A 21,146-nucleotide genomic window follows, 5' to 3' on the forward strand; every position below is an offset into this window, starting at 1 on the left:
ATGTGTTTTGGGTTTTTTTTTAAATGCAATTTTTTTGGATAGCAATTTTTTATCATGCATATTAATAACATTACAGGGTACCTAAAGTGATAAAAGGCAGAGCCTGACAGGCTCCGCCTTAATGATACAGGGGTGGGGAGGGTCTGTGGCCTCAGGGTTATTTGCTAATCCAACGTAGTTCATTCCAGCAGGTGATTGGCTCTGCTCCCCTCGGAATTGCAACTGTGCCCTTTTTTTTTTTTTTTTTTTTTTATTCTTTTTTTCTGCAGAGGCTCTGCCCACCCCCAGCTTGGCAGCCGCATCCTAATTGGTGGCTGCCGAGCTGGGGGCGGGCCACAGTAATACAGGTGGAGGTTTCTGAAGAGCTTCAGCAGATCTCGGAAGCATGACTGCGTTCCGGAAGGGGGCGGAGCAGCACCTGAATTACGTTGGATCATGTAAGTATTTAAAGCACAGGAAACTTTTTGCAGGGTGAACACCGCTACATCCCACTACTTCTCGGACAGCGCTCGACCTGGCCAGCAAATGCAAAAGTCACAGTAAAGGAAAGGGTCCACACTTGTCAAAAAGAAGCAACCTTTATTGGATGGACATGTCCATAAACAGCCAAGGCAACATTAGATAGCTAACATGTTTCGGACTATCTGTCCTTAAGGCTGTTTATGGACACGTCCATCCAATAAAGGTTGCTTCTTTTTGACAAGTGCGGACCCTTTCTCTCCTTTACTATTTAAAGCACACCTGAAGTGAGAGGGATATGGAGGCTGCCATATGTATTTTCTTTTAAGCAATACCAGTTGCCTGGCAGCCCTGCTGATCCTCTGCCCTTAATACTTTTAGCCATAGACCCTGAACAAGCATGGAGCAGATCAGGTGTTTTTGACATTCAGATCTGAACAGATTGGCTGCATGCTTGTTTCTGGTGTGATTCAGATACTAGTGCAGCCAAATAGATCAGCAGGGCTGCCAGGTAACTGGTATTGTTTAAGGGGAAATACATATAGCAGCCCCCATATGTTTCTCACTACAGTGCCTAAGACCACCTCCAAGTGCCTGTAAACTCAGAGCCCCAGCAGAAACATAGAGCTACCACGGAACAGATCAATGAGAATCCTGCCCAGCAACAGAGAGGATTCTCATTGGTCCACCACTCAATGAACCAATGCAAATCCTCCCTGGTGCTATGGAGGATTCCTATTGGTCTTTTGTCTTCCAATGATAGCCCTATGGTTCTGCCGGGACATACCGGTGATTAGAGAGAGATCTGTCGTCCGCCCATTCACCGCAGACCAATTCCCAATCTAATTCAGCATTAAATCTCTTGGGAGTCAGCCAAGTCTGCCCCATCCGCCACTGCGCACCCCCCCCCCCCCCCCCCCCCCAGTGTATAAATGTATGTGTGCTTTTATACATTACTTGTCCTGTGTTGTGGTGCCTGTCTGTCTTCCGAATCCACCACTCTCCCATTAGCTCTATGTATCAAATGTAAGAGCGGCGTATTTGGACGACAGATGGGCACTGCAACACAGAAGAAGTAATGTATAAATGCACACGTACGTTTATACACTGGGAGAACAGCACCAGGGCATTCATTGCATTCGCTTGTCCCGATATCACTCGCTGTTATGCCGCACACCTGATCAACAACCGCACACCTGATCAACAACGACAGCCCAACATCCGATCGATACACGTGACCAATTAGGCCTAAAAGTGGTCACATTGTCGACTGGGCATGCACTTGGCGGCACAGATTTTTCATCTGATTTGTTAACTATAAAATCGGATGGTCGATCGGCCACAAAGTCATGAGATGTATGCCCACCTTAAAGTGAACCAGAGACAAAGCACCCTCATGTATTTTACCATATATATCAATGGAAACATTAGAGAAAACGCCTACCCTGTTCTGTTTCATTCTTCTCTGCTAAATCTGCCTGTTATCAGCTGTGATAAAATCCTCGACTGAGCATTCAGTCTGGCTTTTCAGGAATCATTATAGCTGAGTCTGTCTTCTCTGATGTCTTTTCAAAGCCAGACTGAATGCTCAGTCTGGGATTTTATCAGGGCTGCTAACAAGCAGGCTGAGCAGTGAAGGATGAAACAGAGAGCAGGGTAGGTGTTTTCTCTAATGTCCCCACTGATATATATGGTAAAGTACATGAGGGTGCTTCATCTCTGGTTCTCTTTAAAATGTGAAAACTAAAGAATGCAAAGTGGTTAAACTGTCCATATAATAGAGCGGTTCAGATTGTGTCCCTTACTGTAGTGTGTCTCGTTTCAGAGTTCCCATACAGACTATCTGCAAGTCCGGAGCCCCGGTGTTATCCCTGACTCCGTTCAGAGAGGGCTTTGCTGCCAGTCAAGGTAACTATTCCATCTATGCTGTTATTACGTCCGGACCCCCCGGGAGGTGAGTAAAAACGCCTGCTGCGCGCTATACTCTGCATTGAGCTCCCGGCGACTAGCTAGGGAGGTCAAGTGACAGCTGCAGATTTTAATGAACCCTGGATACTGTACTAGTGATTTGTCCAGCCTGGCTATGCAGCCCTAAGGTATACTTAACCTTGTAGTCCAACAAATGTGCAAGTGCTTGTACTGTACCTCCAATGGGAGGACAGAGCTGCTCCTGTGCAGCAGAGAATGCACCAGGGCATGCTGGGCTATTTCTAGGACAAGTGCTTGTACTGTACCCCCAATGGGAGGGCAGAGCTGCTCCTGTGCAGAAGAGAATGTACCAGGGCATGTTGGGATATTTCTAGGACTAGTGATTGTACTGTACCTCCAATGGGAGGACAGAGCTGCTCCTGTGCAGAAGAGAATGTACCAGGGCATGCTGGGATATTTGTAGGACAAGTGCTTGTACTTTACCTCCAATGGGAGGACAGAGCTGCTCCTGTGCGCAGAGAATGTACCAGGGCATGCTGGGCCATTTCTAGGACAAGTGCTTGTACTGTACCTCCAATGGGAGGACAGAGCTGCTCCTGTGCAGCAGGGAATGTACCAGGGCATGCTGGGCCATTTCTAGGACAAGTGCTTGTACTGTACCTCCAATGGGAGGACAGAGCTGATCCTGTGCAGCAGAGAATGTACCAGGGCATGCTGGGCCATTTCTAGGACAAGTGCTTGTACTGTACCTCCAATGGGAGAACCGAGCTGCTCCTGTGCAGCAGAGAATGCACCAGGGCATGCTGGGCCATTTCTAGGACAAGTGCTTGTACTGTACCTCCAATGGGAGGACAGAGCTGCTCCTGTGCAGCAGAGCATGTACCAGGGCATGCTGGGCCATTTCTAGGACAAGTGCTTGTACTGTACCTCCAATGGGAGGACAGAGCTGCTCCTGTGTAGCAGAGAATGTACCAGGGCATGCTGGGATATTACTAGGACAAGTGCTTGTACTGTACCTCCAATGGGAGGACAGAGCTGCCCCTGTGCAGCAGAGAATGTACCAGGGCATGCTGGGATATTTCTAGGACAAGTGCTTGTACTGTACCTCCAATGGGAGGACAGAGCTGCTCCTGTGCAGCAGAGAATGTACCAGGGCATGCTGGGATATTTCTAGGACAAGTGCTTGTACTGTACCTCCAATGGGAGGACAGAGCTGCTCCTGTGCAGCAGTGAATGTACCAGGGCATGCTGGGATATTTCTAGGACAAGTGCTTGTACTGTACCTCCAATGGGAGGACAGAGCTGCTCCTGTGCAGAAGAGAATGTACCAGGGCATGCTGGGATATTTGTAGGACAAGTGCTTGTACTTTACCTCCAATGGGAGGACAGAGCTGCTCCTGTGCGCAGAGAATGTACCAGGGCATGCTGGGCCATTTCTAGGACAAGTGCTTGTACTGTACCTCCAATGGGAGGACAGAGCTGCTCCTGTGCAGCAGGGAATGTACCAGGGCATGCTGGGCCATTTCTAGGACAAGTGCTTGTACTGTACCTCCAATGGGAGGACAGAGCTGATCCTGTGCAGCAGAGAATGTACCAGGGCATGCTGGGCCATTTCTAGGACAAGTGCTTGTACTGTACCTCCAATGGGAGGACAGAGCTGCTCCTGTGCAGCAGAGAATGCACCAGGGCATGCTGGGCCATTTCTAGGACAAGTGCTTGTACTGTACCTCCAATGGGAGAACCGAGCTGCTCCTGTGCAGCAGAGAATGCACCAGGGCATGCTGGGCCATTTCTAGGACAAGTGCTTGTACTGTACCTCCAATGGGAGGACAGAGCTGCTCCTGTGCAGCAGAGCATGTACCAGGGCATGCTGGGATATTACTAGGACAAGTGCTTGTACTGTACCTCCAATGGGAGGACAGAGCTGCCCCTGTGCAGCAGAGAATGTACCAGGGCATGCTGGGATATTTCTAGGACAAGTGCTTGTACTGTACCTCCAATGGGAGGACAGAGCTGCTCCTGTGCAGCAGTGAATGTACCAGGGCATGCTGGGATATTTCTAGGACAAGTGCTTGTACTGTACCTCCAATGGGAGGACAGAGCTGCTCCTGTGCAGCAGAGAATGTACCAGTGCATGCTGGACTATTTCTAGGACAAGTGCTTGTACTGTACCTCCAATGGGAGGACAGAGCTGCTCCTGTGTAGCAGAGAATGTACCAGGGCATGCTGGGATATTTCTAGGACAAGTGCTTGTACTGTACCTCCAATGGGAGGACAGAGCTGCTCCTGTGCAGCAGAGAATGTACCAGGGCATGCTGGGCCATTTCTAGGACAAGTGCCTGTACTGTATCCCCAATGAGAGGACAGAGCTGCTCCTGTGCAGCAGAGAATGTACCAGGGCATGCTGGGCCATTTCTAGGACAAGTGCTTGTACTGTGCCGCCAATGGGAGGACAGAGCTGCTCCTGTGCAGCAGAGAATGTACCAGGGCATGCTGGGATATTTCTAGGACAAGTGCTTGTACTGTACCTCCAATGGGAGGACAGAGCTGCTCCTGTGCAGCAGTGAATGTACCAGGGCATGCTGGGATATTTCTAGGACAAGTGCTTGTACTGTACCTCCAATGGGAGGACAGAGCTGCTCCTGTGCAGCAGAGAATGTACCAGTGCATGCTGGACTATTTCTAGGACAAGTGCTTGTACTGTACCTCCAATGGGAGGACAGAGCTGCTCCTGTGTAGCAGAGAATGTACCAGGGCATGCTGGGATATTTCTAGGACAAGTGCTTGTACTGTACCTCCAATGGGAGGACAGAGCTGCTCCTGTGCAGCAGAGAATGTACCAGGGCATGCTGGGCCATTTCTAGGACAAGTGCCTGTACTGTATCCCCAATGAGAGGACAGAGCTGCTCCTGTGCAGCAGAGAATGTACCAGGGCATGCTGGGCCATTTCTAGGACAAGTGCTTGTACTGTGCCGCCAATGGGAGGACAGAGCTGCTCCTGTGCAGCAGAGAATGTACCAGGGCATGCTGGGATATTTCTAGGACAAGTGCTTGTACTGTACCTCCAATGGGAGGACAGAGCTGCCCCTGTGCAGCAGAGAATGTAGCAGCCAGGGCATGCTGGGATATTTCTAGGACAAGTGCTTGTACTGTACCTCCAATGGGAGCACAGAGTTGCTCCTTTGCAGCAGAGAATGTACCAGGGCATGCTGGGCCATTTCTAGGACAAGTGCTTGTACTGTACCTCCAATGGGAGGACAGAGCTGGTCCTGTGCAGCCGAGAATGTACCAGGGCATGCTGCACCATTTCTAGGACAAGTGCTTGTACTGTACCTCCAATGGGAGGACAGAGCTGCTCCTGTGCAGCAGAGCATGTACCAGGGCATGCTGGGCCATTTCTAGGACAAGTGCTTGTACTGTACCTCCAATGGGAGGACAGAGCTGCTCCTGTGCAGCAGAGAATGTACCAGTGCATGCTGGACTATTTCTAGGACAAGTGCTTGTACTGTACCTCCAATGGGAGGACAGAGCTGCTCCTGTGTAGCAGAGAATGTACCAGGGCATGCTGGGATATTTCTAGGACAAGTGCTTGTACTGTACCTCCAATGGGAGGACAGAGCTGCTCCTGTGCAGCAGAGAATGTACCAGGGCATGCTGGGCCATTTCTAGGACAAGTGCCTGTACTGTATCCCCAATGAGAGGACAGAGCTGCTCCTGTGCAGCAGAGAATGTACCAGGGCATGCTGGGCCATTTCTAGGACAAGTGCTTGTACTGTGCCGCCAATGGGAGGACAGAGCTGCTCCTGTGCAGCAGAGAATGTACCAGGGCATGCTGGGATATTTCTAGGACAAGTGCTTGTACTGTACCTCCAATGGGAGGACAAAGCTGCTCCTGTGCAGCAGTGAATGTACCAGGGCATGCTGGGATATTTCTAGGACAAGTGCTTGTACTGTACCTCCAATGGGAGGACAGAGCTGCTCCTGTGCAGCAGAGAATGTACCAGTGCATGCTGGACTATTTCTAGGACAAGTGCTTGTACTGTACCTCCAATGGGAGGACAGAGCTGCTCCTGTGTAGCAGAGAATGTACCAGGGCATGCTGGGATATTTCTAGGACAAGTGCTTGTACTGTACCTCCAATGGGAGGACAGAGCTGCTCCTGTGCAGCAGAGAATGTACCAGGGCATGCTGGGCCATTTCTAGGACAAGTGCCTGTACTGTATCCCCAATGAGAGGACAGAGCTGCTCCTGTGCAGCAGAGAATGTACCAGGGCATGCTGGGCCATTTCTAGGACAAGTGCTTGTACTGTGCCGCCAATGGGAGGACAGAGCTGCTCCTGTGCAGCAGAGAATGTACCAGGGCATGCTGGGATATTTCTAGGACAAGTGCTTGTACTGTACCTCCAATGGGAGGACAGAGCTGCCCCTGTGCAGCAGAGAATGTAGCAGCCAGGGCATGCTGGGATATTTCTAGGACAAGTGCTTGTACTGTACCTCCAATGGGAGCACAGAGTTGCTCCTTTGCAGCAGAGAATGTACCAGGGCATGCTGGGCCATTTCTAGGACAAGTGCTTGTACTGTACCTCCAATGGGAGGACAGAGCTGGTCCTGTGCAGCAGAGAATGTACCAGGGCATGCTGCACCATTTCTAGGACAAGTGCTTGTACTGTACCTCCAATGGGAGGACAGAGCTGCCCCTGTGCAGCAGAGAATGTACCAGGGCATGCTGGGCCATTTCTAGGACATGAGCTTGTACTGTACCTCCAATGGGAGGACAGAGCTGGTCCTGTGCAGCAGAGAATGTAGCAGGGCATGCTGGGCCATTTCTAGGGCAAGTGCTTGTACTGCACCTCCAATGGGAGGACAGAGCTGCTCCTGTGCAGCAGAGAATGCACCAGGGCATGCTGGGCCATTTCTAGGACAAGTGCTTGTACTGCACCTCCAATGGGAGGACAGAGCTGCCCCTGTGCAGCAGAGAATGTACCAGGGCATGCTGGGATATTTCTAGGACAAGTGCTTGTACTGTACCTCCAATGGGAGGACAGAGCTGCTCCTGTGCAGCAGTGAATGTACCAGGGCATGCTGGGATATTTCTAGGACAAGTGCTTGTACTGTACCTCCAATGGGAGGACAGAGCTGCTCCTGTGCAGCAGAGAATGTACCAGGGCATGCTGGGCCATTTCTAGGGCAAGTGCTTGTACTGTACCTCCAATGGGAGGACAGAGCTGCCCCTGTGCAGCAGAGAATGTAGCAGCCAGGGCATGCTGGACTATTTCTAGGACAAGTGCTTGTACTGTACCTCCAATGGGAGGACAGAGCTGCTCCTGTGCAGCAGAGAATGTACCAGTGCATGCTGGGCCATTTCTAGGACAAGTGCTTGTACAGTATCTCCAATGGGAGGACAGAGTTGCTCCTTTGCAGCAGAGAATGTACCAGGGCAAGCTGAGATATTTCTAGGACATTTTCTGATATAGTAAACCATTTTTCCTGGTCCCTTGGAGTTTACTATAACTAGATTAAGAATGGAATAAGGTTAAGAAATAATCTACACTCCCTATCTTGTTCATTAACCTGGGACTATCTGTACAAATGTTATTCCTCTACCATGCTCAGTCCAATGACACTCCCATGGGGGTTTTATTTTTTAATGAATATTAACATTTTGCTGTAATTGGGACCTGAGCAGTCATTTCATTAAGAAGCCTTAGTTACATATTGAACGCTGCTTTGTTGTGACTCCTGTAGGTGACGGCACATGCTTCATCCTTCAGCAGGACTCTGACCACATTCTGGAGCTCACAGAACCGGACTGCGACCCGGTGTACAAGGTATGTGTTGTACATCTCGCTGGTGTTCAGGCACCGTTCAGTCCAGCTCTGGAGAAGTGGGAGTTCCTTCCCCAGAACTGAGCAGATCACCTGACCCATCCCATCATCTCCTCCCACTGCGCTCTTTGTATCCAGCACTGCAATAATCAGATCACCTGACCTATCCCATCTCCTCCCACTGCACTCTTTGTATCCAGCACTGCACTAAATCAGATCACCTGACCCATCCCATCTCCTCCCACTGCACTCTTTGTATCCAGCACTGCACTAAATCAGATCACCTGACCCATCCCATCTCCTCCCACTGCACTCTTTGTATCCAGCACTGCACTAAATCAGATCACCTGACCCATCCCATCTCCTCCCACTGCACTCTTTGTATCCAGCACTGCACTAAATCAGATCACCTGACCCATCCCATCATCTCCTCCCACTGCACTCTTTGTATCCAGCATTGCACTAAATCCGATCACCTGACCCATCCCATCATCTCCTCCCACTGCACTCTTTGTATCCAGCATTGCACTAAATCAGATCACCTGACCTATCCCATCTCCTCCCACTGCACTCTTTGTATCCAGCACCGCACTAAATCAGATCACCTGACCCATCCCATCATCTCCTCCCACTGCACTCTTTGTATCCAGCATTGCACTAAATCAGATCACCTGACCCATCCCATCTCCTCCCACTGCACTCTTTGTATCCAGCACTGCACTAAATCAAATCACCTGACCCATCCCATCATCTCCTCCCACTGCACTCTTTGTATCCAGCACTGCACTAAATCAAATCACCTGACCCATCCCATCATCTCCTCCCACTGCACTCTTTGTATCCAGAATTGCACTAAATCAGATCACCTGACCCATCCCATCTCCTCCCACTGCACTCTTTGTATCCAGCATTGCACTAAATCAGATCACCTGACCCATCCCATCTCCTCCCACTGCACTCTTTGTATCCAGCACTGCACTAAATCAGATCACCTGACCCATCCCATCTCCTCCCACTGCACTCTTTGTATCCAGCATTGCACTAAATCAGATCACCTGACCCATCCCATCATCTCCTCCCACTGCACTCTTTGTATCCAGCATTGCACTAAATCCGATCACCTGACCCATCCCATCATCTCCTCCCACTGCACTCTTTGTATCCAGCATTGCACTAAATCAGATCACCTGACCTATCCCATCTCCTCCCACTGCACTCTTTGTATCCAGCACCGCACTAAATCAGATCACCTGACCCATCCCATCATCTCCTCCCACTGCACTCTTTGTATCCAGCATTGCACTAAATCAGATCACCTGACCCATCCCATCTCCTCCCACTGCACTCTTTGTATCCAGCACTGCACTAAATCAAATCACCTGACCCATCCCATCATCTCCTCCCACTGCACTCTTTGTATCCAGCACTGCACTAAATCAAATCACCTGACCCATCCCATCATCTCCTCCCACTGCACTCTTTGTATCCAGAATTGCACTAAATCAGATCACCTGACCCATCCCATCTCCTCCCACTGCACTCTTTGTATCCAGCATTGCACTAAATCAGATCACCTGACCCATCCCATCTCCTCCCACTGCACTCTTTGTATCCAGCACTGCACTAAATCAGATCACCTGACCCATCCCATCTCCTCCCACTGCACTCTTTGTATCCAGCATTGCACTAAATCAGATCACCTGACCCATCCCATCATCTCCTCCCACTGCACTCTTTGTATCCAGCATTGCACTAAATCCGATCACCTGACCCATCCCATCATCTCCTCCCACTGCACTCTTTGTATCCAGCATTGCACTAAATCAGATCACCTGACCTATCCCATCTCCTCCCACTGCACTCTTTGTATCCAGCACCGCACTAAATCAGATCACCTGACCCATCCCATCATCTCCTCCCACTGCACTCTTTGTATCCAGCACTGCACTAAATCAGATCACCTGACCCATCCCATCTCCTCCCACTGCACTCTTTGTATCCAGCATTGCACTAAATCAGATCACCTTACCCATCTCATCTCCTCCCACCGCACTCTTTGTATCCAGCACTGCACTAAATCAGATCACCTGACCCATCCCATCTCCTCCCACTGCACTCTTTGTATCCAGCACTGCACTAAATCAGATCACCTGACCCATCCCATCTAATCCCACTGCACTCTTTGTATCCAGCATTGCACTAAATCAGATCACCTGACCCATCCCATCTCCTCCCACCGCAATCTTTGTATCCAGCACTGCACTAAATCAGATCACCTGACCCATCCCATCTCCTCCCATCGCACTCTTTGTATCCAGCACTACACTAAATCAGATCACTTGACCCATCCCATCTCCTCCCACCGCACTCTTTGTATCCAGCATTGCACTAAATCAGATCACCTGATCCATCCCATCTCCTCCCACCGCACTCTTTGTATCCAGCATTGCACTAAATCAGATCACCTGACCCATCCCATCTCCTCCCACCGCACTCTTTGTATCCAGCACTGCACTAAATCAGATCACCTGACCCATCCCATCTCCCCCCACCACACTCTTTGTATCCAGCACTGCACTAAATCAATCTAAATGTGTTTCTCTGTAATCTTGGAAAAAGTAGAAAAAATAACACCACTTCAAAAAAAAACGAACTTGAGTTCTTATCTCTATGCATATGCAATTTTTTTTTTTTTTCTAAATGAGAAGAGATGTCCCTCACCGATGCTTATGTAGCTCTCCTTACACTGTGTCCCTTTGCAGGTGGTGTTGTACGAGGACCTGGCATACACCTGCTGCAGAGACGGATTGGTCCGGAAATACCAGCTTGCGGGTTTGTGATGGATGGACGCTCGCTAGACTTCATCATACCAAGCCAAACAAAGGTTGTTCTAAGGAAGACCTCTGCTAGATCTCCTCTTCGGAGCGAGATCTTCCTGGAATCTCTGCCTAGAACTGGAAACGTTACTCTGAGCAAAGCTGACATGTCAGCTTTTGGTAAAGTCTTGGACGTTTCTTCCACCTCTCGGACTTCGGTGAGGAGACCTCTTGTTCTGGAGAGTCCCCAGCTCTGAACCTGATGAAGCCTTCACGACCAGCTTCTCCTCTCCATGCCGACTTTACATTTATATTATGAGATGCGCGGAAACAGAGGCAGGAACTCTGGTGGGGTGATGCTACTGTGTAGGAGAAAACTACTCTTTGCTAAAAATGGATAAAGACCGGTGAAGCAATTGTGATATATGCTGGTGAGGAAGTGTCCTGCAGCTGGGCAGCGCAGTTTGCTTTTGCTTAGATTGGCTGTTTTCTACTTGGATTTTGTTGGAATTAAATTCTGTAAACGCTGAACTGTTTGCTGTCGTATAAAGCGTGCAATCCAACACCTATGCTCTCTCCCTCGCGTCTGTCGCCTGGCCCGCCTCCCACATCACAAAAACGTTTAAATCTTACACTGGTTCAGGAAAGATTGGAGCTTTTTAAGAAGCCCAAAGAAGACCCAAATGTTTGATCCTTTTTTTTACATACATATAGACACACATGTATATAAGTCAACATGACAGCGCTCCTCTTCTTAATTATCCTCACCACCTAAAAAAGATAAAACACAGCTCCACATAGTGCATTACTGCTAGATTTTCATCATCTTTTAAAACACCACGCCAGTGATAAGACTTGTGCTCTTTAGTGCTCCACTTCTAGTGCAAACTTATCACCAACTATAGAATAGTTCCAGGCTCACCAGATGTAGGCCACCTCATACACCAGGTGGGTCTATCGCATGAATCAATCCACAACGATCTGCCGCTCTCATGTATCAAAAAACGTTTAATCCGGATTCTTCAATAAAACATAACAAGACATAGCATAAAATCTTTTTAAAAAATGACTGTTCCCTGCGCTCTTGCGCACTCACGTTATCCACAGATGAGTCTCCGCATATCGGGCTCCTGGCCCTGTGATGTGCCTCCTGCTACGGTCACGGCGTCCCGCTCCCCGCACTGGTACATCAGTTTCAGGCTTCCTACGAGCGATGAATGTCCTACTTCCTGTGACGTCAGACGCTGCCCGCTCTACTCCGCCTGGCAGTAATGCACTATGTGGAGCTGTGTTTTATCTTTTTTAGGTGGTGAGGATAATTAAGAAGAGGAGCGCTGTCATGTTGACTTATATACATTTGTGACTGTGGACTATTTTGATAGCGAAGACTCTGTTTTGCATGATAGTTTGCCATATTATATACGGTGGGCGCAGTTTGCATAATATACATATAGACACACAGTATCAGCTTCCACTGAAGTCAGCAGTTAGGAGAATATTGCTACTTATTACAGCGGTGGGGTTCGGGTCCAAGCACATTATTTTAGAGATCAGCACACTATACTGTATACACTGGGGGTAGCAGAGATTGGCACACACTGCAGCTAGTCTACTATCAGTACAGGAACAATGTAACCGCTTATACCGTACATACTGGAGACAGCAGAGATCAGCACACACTCTGAAGCTACCTTAGTATCACTATAGGCAGAGCGTAACAACCTATACTGGAAGTAGCAGAGATCAGCACACACTGCAGACAATTATCAGGATAGACTAAAAGTAACAGCTTATGCTGGACACATTGAATCTGACATGCTTGTCCAATCTATCAATATAAGCACAGAGTAACAACCCGTATTAAACACACATACTAGAGATCAGCAGATCAGTGTATGGGCACCTTTAAAGAGTACCTGTAACCTAAAAAAAAAGTTAGATTGAGGAGAAAGCCTCTGGACGCGGCAGAGGGTCCCCAATGTTCCCCGATATACCACTGACTCCTCCCAGCGGTTAATAAGGGCAGCTTTGGGGACAATGAAGGATTAGTTTTAGGGATAGGGCAGGAGGAAGGGCTAGTGTTAGGGATAGGATAGGAGGGGGGGTGATGGAAGGATTATTAAAGGGGTTCTGTGGCATGTTAAAAAACAAACTGACACCTAAGGCTTCTATCGGCCCCCTGTAGCTGTCATGTCCCGCGCCGTCCTCCTACGATCATCCGTTCCCCGCCGCCAGTCCCGGTCTATTTACTCTTGTAACGCGGCTGCATAGTCGCACGTGTGCTCGCTCCCGCTTCGTCGGGAGCTTGCTGTGCAGCCGCAGTACAAGAAAACCTTGTACCGCGCAGTAAGCTCCCGGAGACGCGAGTGGGAGCACGCACTATTCGTCTTGTTAGACGAATAATTGACTGATGCCCGCGGCAGGGAACAGAGGATCGTAGGAGGACGGCGCGGGATATGACAGCTGCAAAGTGCTGATAGAAGCCCCAGGTGTCCGTTTTTTTTGTTTTGCACGCGTTGCCGTCCGGATTTCGGCAATGCGTGCAGGAGGCAGACACGCATGACATCTGATGTTCACAATCCATGCATTCCGGACCAGTGCGGTCCGCAAACGCATGCTGCACGCATTTAACAAAACGCGCGGCTGACCCATTCACTTTCAGTGAGTGGGATCAGCCACACAACGCATACAAACGCAGATGTTGTGCGTTCATACGTGTTACGTTCCGAACGCATGGCCATCCGCGTTTGATGATGTGAACGTGGCCTAAGGGAAAGGTTAGTGTTGGGGATATGATGGAGGCAAGATTAGTGTTAGGATGGAAGGAAAGGTCAGTGGTGGTATATGAGAAAGAGTTGGTGTTAAGGATAGGATTGAGGTAAGTTTAGGGAGAGTAAGAAGGTGCAGTACTATTCTCCGCCAGAGAGAGCACACTGCACATGCTCAGACTGGCCGTGGCTGGCCGAAGTTACGGGACCCGGTGCCGGAGCTGGAGAAGACTGAGTAAGGCAGCAGTGGGAGTAATCCATGCGGATGGGGCTGGAGGAAGCCCCAGGTAGGTATAAATCTTTGTATATAGTTAGTCTCTGGTTTCCTTTAAAAGAATAAGTAGGTGATTTTACTGGACCATTTGAAAAGACAACACATTTTGCAGGTCCCTGCCCACTTTCTTTCTGTACTCTCTAGTAAGTGCACCTCTTCAAGTCTTCTTAAAGTGTACCATAAAATCACCTACTTATTCTAGCAACGCTATGTCAATATTTTTTATGAACTACCGCTCCTACCTTTAACCACTTGCATACCAGCAATCTCTGGCCCCTTAAAGTGTACCAGAAATTAAAACAAAGATTTGGTATTACCCAGAGCTTCCTCCAGCCCCATAAGCTCATGCAAGTCCCCCGCGCATGCACAGTAGACCCAGACTGGACACTACTGCGCTGTTACCGGGGCTGAACGGCAGACCGCAGGAGGACAGCGTGGAACTCCGATGAACTTGTGGGGCTAGAGGAAGCCCCGGGTAAGTACCAAATCTTGAGTTGTTTTAATCTCTGGTACACTTTAAGGACCAGGGACTGCTGGTACCAAAACCCCTTGCATATCTATGAATCGCCACACATACCCGCCGCAGGCTCCTCTCTCTGCTGTCTCTATGACAGCAAAGCTGTGTGAGCAGGTCAGGAGCCGCTGTCATTGACTCCTGACCCTGTCCATCAATGTAAACCAGTGGGATTGGCTTACAGTGATCACATGGTCAGGAGCCAATGAAAGCGGCTTCTGACGTGCTCACACCGCTCAGCCGTCTATATTGCAGGGTGAGTGAGCTGCGGAGGGAGAAAGCCCCAGCACCACCCGCAGGACGTAGATTCATACTGCTTTGCTCAGGAAGCAGTTAAAGGAACACTATCGATTAACATTTTTTTTTAACCTGGGTATGAGAGAGATCCTGAAGTGCTGGTAAATAATGATGTATACATTTCATTTGCTTATCTCTTGTCTACTGTAACAAATTCCTTTCACTCTGAACTGATGTCAGTCTGCTTAATTCTGACAGGAGGGAGATTCCCTCACAGTGTATCTGTTAACCACTTAAAGCAGAATGAAACCCAGCATTTCTTCTTTGCTCGACAAAATTATTTACAGCATATTATATACAACCAGCATTTTTTTTTACTAGAACAGCATGCAACTAGTTAAACACAGGACTTACAAGTTCCCTGCAGGGAAAGCTGGACGCATCCGAACTGGAGATAATGTTATCTAATGTTTACTTAATTGTATTAAGTGAGGAATGTAAACAATTATCTGACTGTGCAGACACTCCTGAACACAGTCAGACACTCGGAAAGCATTTCTGTGTACATTATGAATAAAATGCAAAGGCAGCACTCAGAGCAAAAAAAAAAAAAGTTACTTTGGGAACCTGTAATTTCTAAATGAATAATACTACTTGTGCACAAAAGCAAATATGATAACCGTATGGTATATAAAAAGTAGGTAAACCGTGTTTTTGTTGAATATTATGTCAGGGTTTTATACCGCTTTAAGTACCAGTGGTCTCTGTCCCTTTAAGGACCAGAGACCGCTGGTACAGAAACGGTGGAATCCCAAAGAATTGCCTCACATAGGGAACTTGGGCCACCCACTCTGCCATCTTTGACAGCAGAGTTCCTGTGAGCCCATCAGGAGCTGCTTTCATTGGCTCCCGACCTGGGAGTTATTTACATGGAAAGACGGCCAGGTGGTTGGTGGTTGAATCTGCTGCAAATCTATAAGTGTATGGCCACCTTAACTCTCTGTGTGAGAGAGCTGTGTTTCGAGCTGTCTGCAGGAGAGCAGAGGAAATGTAACTTGTTATAAACATTTGTAATTGTGTATGAAATCTGACTCCACAGCTTTTTCATACTTTTTTTTTTTTTTTGCTTTCAGAGAAAATGACTTTGTAATCACATGCAGAAAACAACACTGGCTGTGCATTGAAGCCGGCACCCCTTTTGTGAATGATTTGTCCCAATAGAGCTAAATCCTACACAATGAATTAAAGCTTTTGCCTCTGATATTTAACATGAAAAGTGAAAATGTTTACACAGCTACTTAGACATTATTTGTACATTGTCATTTTATAACACTTGGGTATTGATAGTATTCCTAATCTAAACTGAGAGGGATATGGATGTTTCCTGTTAAACAATACCAGTTGCCTGGCAGTCCTGCTCATCTCTTTGGCTGCAGTAGTGACTGAATCACACACCAGAAACAAGCATGCAGCTAATCCAGTCTGAATTCAGTCAGAGCACCTGATCTGCTGCATGCTTGTTGAGGGGCTGTGGCTAAAAGTATTAGACACACAGGATCAGCAGGAGAGTCAGGCAACTGGTATTATTTTAAAATGACAAATCCATATCCTTCTCAGTTTAGGTTCCCTTTAAGTAATTCCTTTAATAAAATAAACACCATTGTCATTGGGGTGCCTCCTCCATCCACATAATTTGGAATGGTAGATGGTGGTCACTGTACATGGTGCTGAATGTGTGCATAATATACATAGAGAGAGAGAGAGAACATGGGAAATGCCATTGCTGACCTCCTTCTGGAAATGTTAGGTGCACGGTTGTCATGCCAACCACCAGCCTATCACAGCTATAAAGGGGCTGGCTTACAAGTATGCAGATGAGAAAGCCACACCTAATGCCTGATCTGCATACTGATTCTAGCTGGGTGGCATCTAATACCTTCTGCCAGAGGATCAGCATGACAGCCAAGAAACTAGCACAGATTAAGCAGGCCAGCAAAGGCAGCCTCTATTCCTGGCATAACAGATGTGCTATAAACATGACAATACTGTTACACTATAACAAAATACACAACAAAAGTATTTACAACCAAATATGAAATTTAATTTAAAAAAAAGTATATATTTACAGACAAAATAATGTATAAACTATATGTGGACTGGATTGGTCTTGTAACATGCAAATTGGAAAAGTTAAACAGCTTACAAAACACTTTCCACACCCCCACCTCCCCCGCCCCCCTCCTGCCATTATCCTCCACCCCTTCAGAGGCACTCAGTCCCAGAGCTCACATTCAAGTCCTCATATCTTATCTCACCTTTCCTGTACAGTCCTGTATTGTCCACACTAATAAATGAGGTACCAGAAAATAATCCTTCAGAGAAGCAGCAGCCTCAGCCTTGCGAGTCCTGCTCAGCACCAGGGTTTGCTGCAAGTCCCAAAGTAATATATAATTGGTCTGTATTCAAGTCCTTAATCCACCTCTTCTATGGTGGGCCCAGGGTTGGCTCCCTGCCTGGCTTGGGCACCACAGCTGGCTCCAGGCATCCCACTTCCTGTGGCCCCCTGGTACAGTCTGCTGATAATGGGATTGCACACTCTCTCCAGCTCCTTCTGCTGATGGAGGTACTCCTCTTTCTCAGCAAGCTGGTTCCGCTCCAGCCAAGACAGGACCTCGTTGCATTTATCCACAATGGCCTTCTTATCAGAGGCACCGATTTTGTCTTTGATGCTGTCATCCTCCACAGTGTTCTTCAGATTGAAGACATAAGATTCCAGTGAGTTCCTAGCAGCAATCTTCTCTCTCTGGGCCTCATCGTCCGCCTTGTACCTTTCTGCCTCCTGCACCATCTTCTCAATTTCCTCTTTGCTCAGTCTGCCCTTATCGTTGGTGATGGTGATTTTGTTCTGCTTGCCTGAGCTTTTGTCCATAGCAGACACGTTCAGGATACCATTAGCATCGATGTCGAAGGTCACTTCAATCTGTGGCACCCCTCGTGGAGCTGGAGGTATGCCGCTTAGTTCAAACTTACCCAGGAGATTGTTGTCCTTTGTCATTGCTCTCTCCCCCTCAAAGACCTGGATGAGGACACCTGGCTGGTTGTCAGAGTAGGTGGTGAAGGTCTGGGTCTGCTTGGTGGGGATGGTGGTGTTGCGTTTGATGAGGACAGTCATCACGCCTCCAGCTGTTTCCAGACCAAGAGAGAGTGGTGCCACATCCAGCAGGAGCAGATCTTGGACTTTCTCAGACTTGTCACCGGTCAGGATGGCAGCCTGCACTGCAGCTCCGTAGGCCACAGCCTCGTCAGGGTTGATGCTCTTGTTTAGCTCCTTGCCATTAAAGAAGTCTTGAAGGAGCTTCTGGACCTTGGGAATACGGGTAGATCCTCCAACCAGAACAATGTCATGGATCTGAGACTTGTCCAACTTGGCATCTCTCAGGGCCTTTTCAACAGGTTCCAGGGTTCCCCTGAAGAGGTCTGAGCAGAGTTCCTCAAAGCGTGCCCTGGTGATGGAAGTGTAGAAGTCAACGCCCTCATGCAGGGAGTCAATCTCAATGCTGGCTTGGGTGCTGGAGGACAGGGTTCGCTTGGCTCTCTCACAAGCTGTTCTCAGCCTCCTCAGGGCTCTCTTGTTTTGGCTGATGTCCTTCCTGTTCTTGCGTTTGAATTCTTCCACAAAGTGGTTCACCATGCGGTTGTCAAAGTCTTCTCCACCCAGGTGGGTGTCACCGGCTGTGGCCTTCACCTCAAAAACGCCATCATCGATGGTGAGGATGGAAACATCAAAAGTGCCGCCTCCCAAGTCAAAGATCAGGACGTTGCGCTCCCCACGGCTACCTCTATCCAGGCCGTAAGCGATGGCGGCAGCTGTGGGCTCATTGATGATTCTCAGGACGTTTAAACCGGCTATGGCTCCGGCATCCTTGGTGGCTTGGCGCTGGGAGTCATTGAAATAAGCCGGCACGGTGATCACTGCGTTCGTCACAGGATGACCCAGATAAGCCTCAGCCGTCTCCTTCATCTTCAGCAACACCATGGAAGAGATCTCCTCAGGGGAGAAAGTCTTCTCTTCTCCTTTGTACTCCACCTGGACTTTGGGCTTGCCGCTGTGGCTTACAACCCGGAACGGCCAGTGCTTCATGTCAGCCTGGACCACGGGGTCATCGTACTTCCGGCCGATCAGCCTCTTGGCATCAAAGACGGTGTTCTGCGGGTTCATGGCCACCTGGTTCTTGGCGGCATCTCCGATCAGCCTCTCGGTGTCGGTGAAGGCCACATAGCTGGGGGTGGTGCGGTTGCCCTGGTCATTGGCGATTATCTCCACCTTGCCGTGTTGGAAGACGCCAACGCAGGAATAGGTAGTGCCCAGGTCAATGCCAATGGCCACGTCCTTAGGAGCCATCTTGTAGCAGCTGTGTGTGTGTCTTGTCTGTGCTCAGTAGATGAAGCTTGCTTGTCTTCTCTCTGCAGTGCGGAGGTCAGTAGATGAAGCTGCTGTGTACTCTCCCCCTCTAGATGTTGTGCTGGGAAGTCAGCTGTAATATCTCTGCAGTGCTGAGGTCAGTAGATGGAGCTGCTGTGCTGGGTGGTCTCTCTGTAGAGCTGAGGTTAGTAGATGGAGCTGCTGTGCTGGGTGGTCTCTCTGTAGAGCTGAGGTCAGTAGATGGAGCTGCTGTGCTGGGTGGTCTCTCTGTAGAGCTGAGGTCAGTAGATGGAGCTGCTGTGCTGGGTGGTCTCTCTGTAGAGCTGAGGTCAGTAGATGGAGCTGCTGTGCTGGGTGGTCTCTCTGTAGAGCTGAGGTCAGTAGATGGAGCTGCTGTGCTGGGTGGTCTCTCTGTAGAGCTGAGGTCAGTAGATGGAGCTGCTGTGCTGGGTGGTCTCTCTGTAGAGCTGAGGTCAGTAGATGGAGCTGCTGTGCTGGGTGGTCTCTCTGTAAAGCTGAGGTCAGCTGTAGATTCTCTACAGTGACAGGAAAACTATCTGACTCTCTGGCTGCTGCACTGCTGTATTTATACTCACCGCCTCCTCTGAAAGAAGCTTCTCGTCTAATCCTGAACAGCCTCCCGGCTACGCGCAGAGACGTCACCAGAGTAACCAGCCCGAAGCTTCCTGAGACTTCCATGCTCGAAGTTTCCTGAGACTTCTCCACAGCAGGAGCAGCAGCCAATCAGCGCTCAAACAGCTCTGCTCTCCTCCAATAGAACGCTCACCCTGTGACTAGACCAGTCCGGGGGCGGGGTCTGTTGCCAACAATCAGAAATAGGATTACACAGTATTTGGCATCCCTCGGGCCCCTTCCTATGTGATGCTGCTCTTGCTGCACAGGACACTAGAATGATCGGAATATGGTGCTTGGCTGACTGAGACTGAAGAGTAAAAAAAAAAATCACTGCCACATGTATTAACCCTTTCCTTTACCTCTGCAGAGAGTTTGACTGTTTCCTCCCAGTCTATTATAGCAGGTGACCCCTATTCTGTCCATTGAATGAAGCATTTAACTCTTTACTCCCCACAGTGAGCGTCATCATCCCAGATCTTTACGTCACCTTGCCACGCTGTCTGCATCTATCACCCCTCCCTGGACACATCTGCCGGTTGCAGTATTTTCTGTAAAGGTAGCCATACATCTAGTGATAATGGGCAGATTTCGGACCAAGACACAAATCTCTCTCTGTTGAAATCTGGTTAGAGAGAGATCTGTTGGCTGCCCATAGACTGCAGGCCAATGCCCGATCGTTTGCATGCTGAAATCGATCTTGAATCAACCTTGTGACGTGACATTTGCCACCTCGCTGCCCTGATGCTGCCCTCCCTATGTAAAATGTCCATGTGTGTCCCCCCCGTTGCCCGGTAGAGTGTACTTTACCAGTCAGTGTCTGCTGCTGGATGGTCCACATACACGCATCCTACGTGGTTGCCGGGAGTAAACGTGGGTGAATGTGTAACGTCACACACGCGACCACCTTATACCGGAACCATGTGGGTCGCGTGTATGCGGATCGCGGACAGAGCCCAGAGCCAGCGGTGGACACCTCCAGGTAAAGTATTTTGCACCAGGAAGGGGGAACATTTTACTTTAGGGGGACAGCGCCAAGGGTTTCGTTGCTCGTTCCGAAATCACTCCTGTAACGTCCCCGATCGACTACGATGGTCCAACATCTTGCAGGCAGGCTGCAGCATGTCCAATCCAATACATGCAACCAATTTTGTCCCGAAATGTGGCTGTCTGTGTGAAAACATGCACGTTTTATCACAGAAGCTAATGTAATTAATAGAAAAAATGCCTGCAGTGTTTCACTGCTGTCAGTTTTTATCTGCATGGGG

The 21,146-nt window shown here is 48.9% G+C and overlaps 2 protein-coding genes across 3 annotated transcripts in view; one reads left to right on the top strand and one right to left on the bottom strand.

Annotated features, from left to right (window-relative positions):
• Positions 1-11,560, top strand: part of PAAF1 (proteasomal ATPase associated factor 1) — a 35,474-nt gene extending 23,914 nt beyond the window's left edge. For both annotated transcript variants that reach the window (XM_068266622.1, XM_068266623.1), the window contains 3 exons: positions 2,285-2,367; positions 8,134-8,216; positions 10,976-11,560. In XM_068266622.1, coding sequence (XP_068122723.1) covers positions 2,285-2,367; positions 8,134-8,216; positions 10,976-11,053 — 244 coding nt within the window. In that variant the 3' untranslated portion in view covers positions 11,054-11,560. The remainder of the gene's footprint in view (positions 1-2,284; positions 2,368-8,133; positions 8,217-10,975) is intronic.
• Positions 11,561-17,046: 5,486 nt separating this feature from the next.
• Positions 17,047-19,946, bottom strand: LOC137545423 (heat shock 70 kDa protein-like). The gene has a single exon (XM_068266625.1). The coding sequence runs from the start codon at positions 19,222-19,224 to the stop codon at positions 17,293-17,295; it is 1,932 nt and encodes a 643-aa protein (XP_068122726.1). The 5' UTR covers positions 19,225-19,946; the 3' UTR covers positions 17,047-17,292.
• Between the last annotated feature and the right edge of the window lie 1,200 nt (positions 19,947-21,146).

The sequence above is a fragment of the Hyperolius riggenbachi genome, chromosome 2 (genome assembly GCF_040937935.1).
Source record: "Hyperolius riggenbachi isolate aHypRig1 chromosome 2, aHypRig1.pri, whole genome shotgun sequence".
NCBI lineage: Eukaryota > Metazoa > Chordata > Amphibia > Anura > Hyperoliidae > Hyperolius > Hyperolius riggenbachi.

Bases quoted from the DNA above. Each gene is read 5' to 3' on its own strand.
- LOC137545423 (XM_068266625.1), bottom strand. From the start codon at position 19,224: ATGGCTCCTAAGGACGTGGCCATTGGCATTGACCTGGGCACTACCTAT.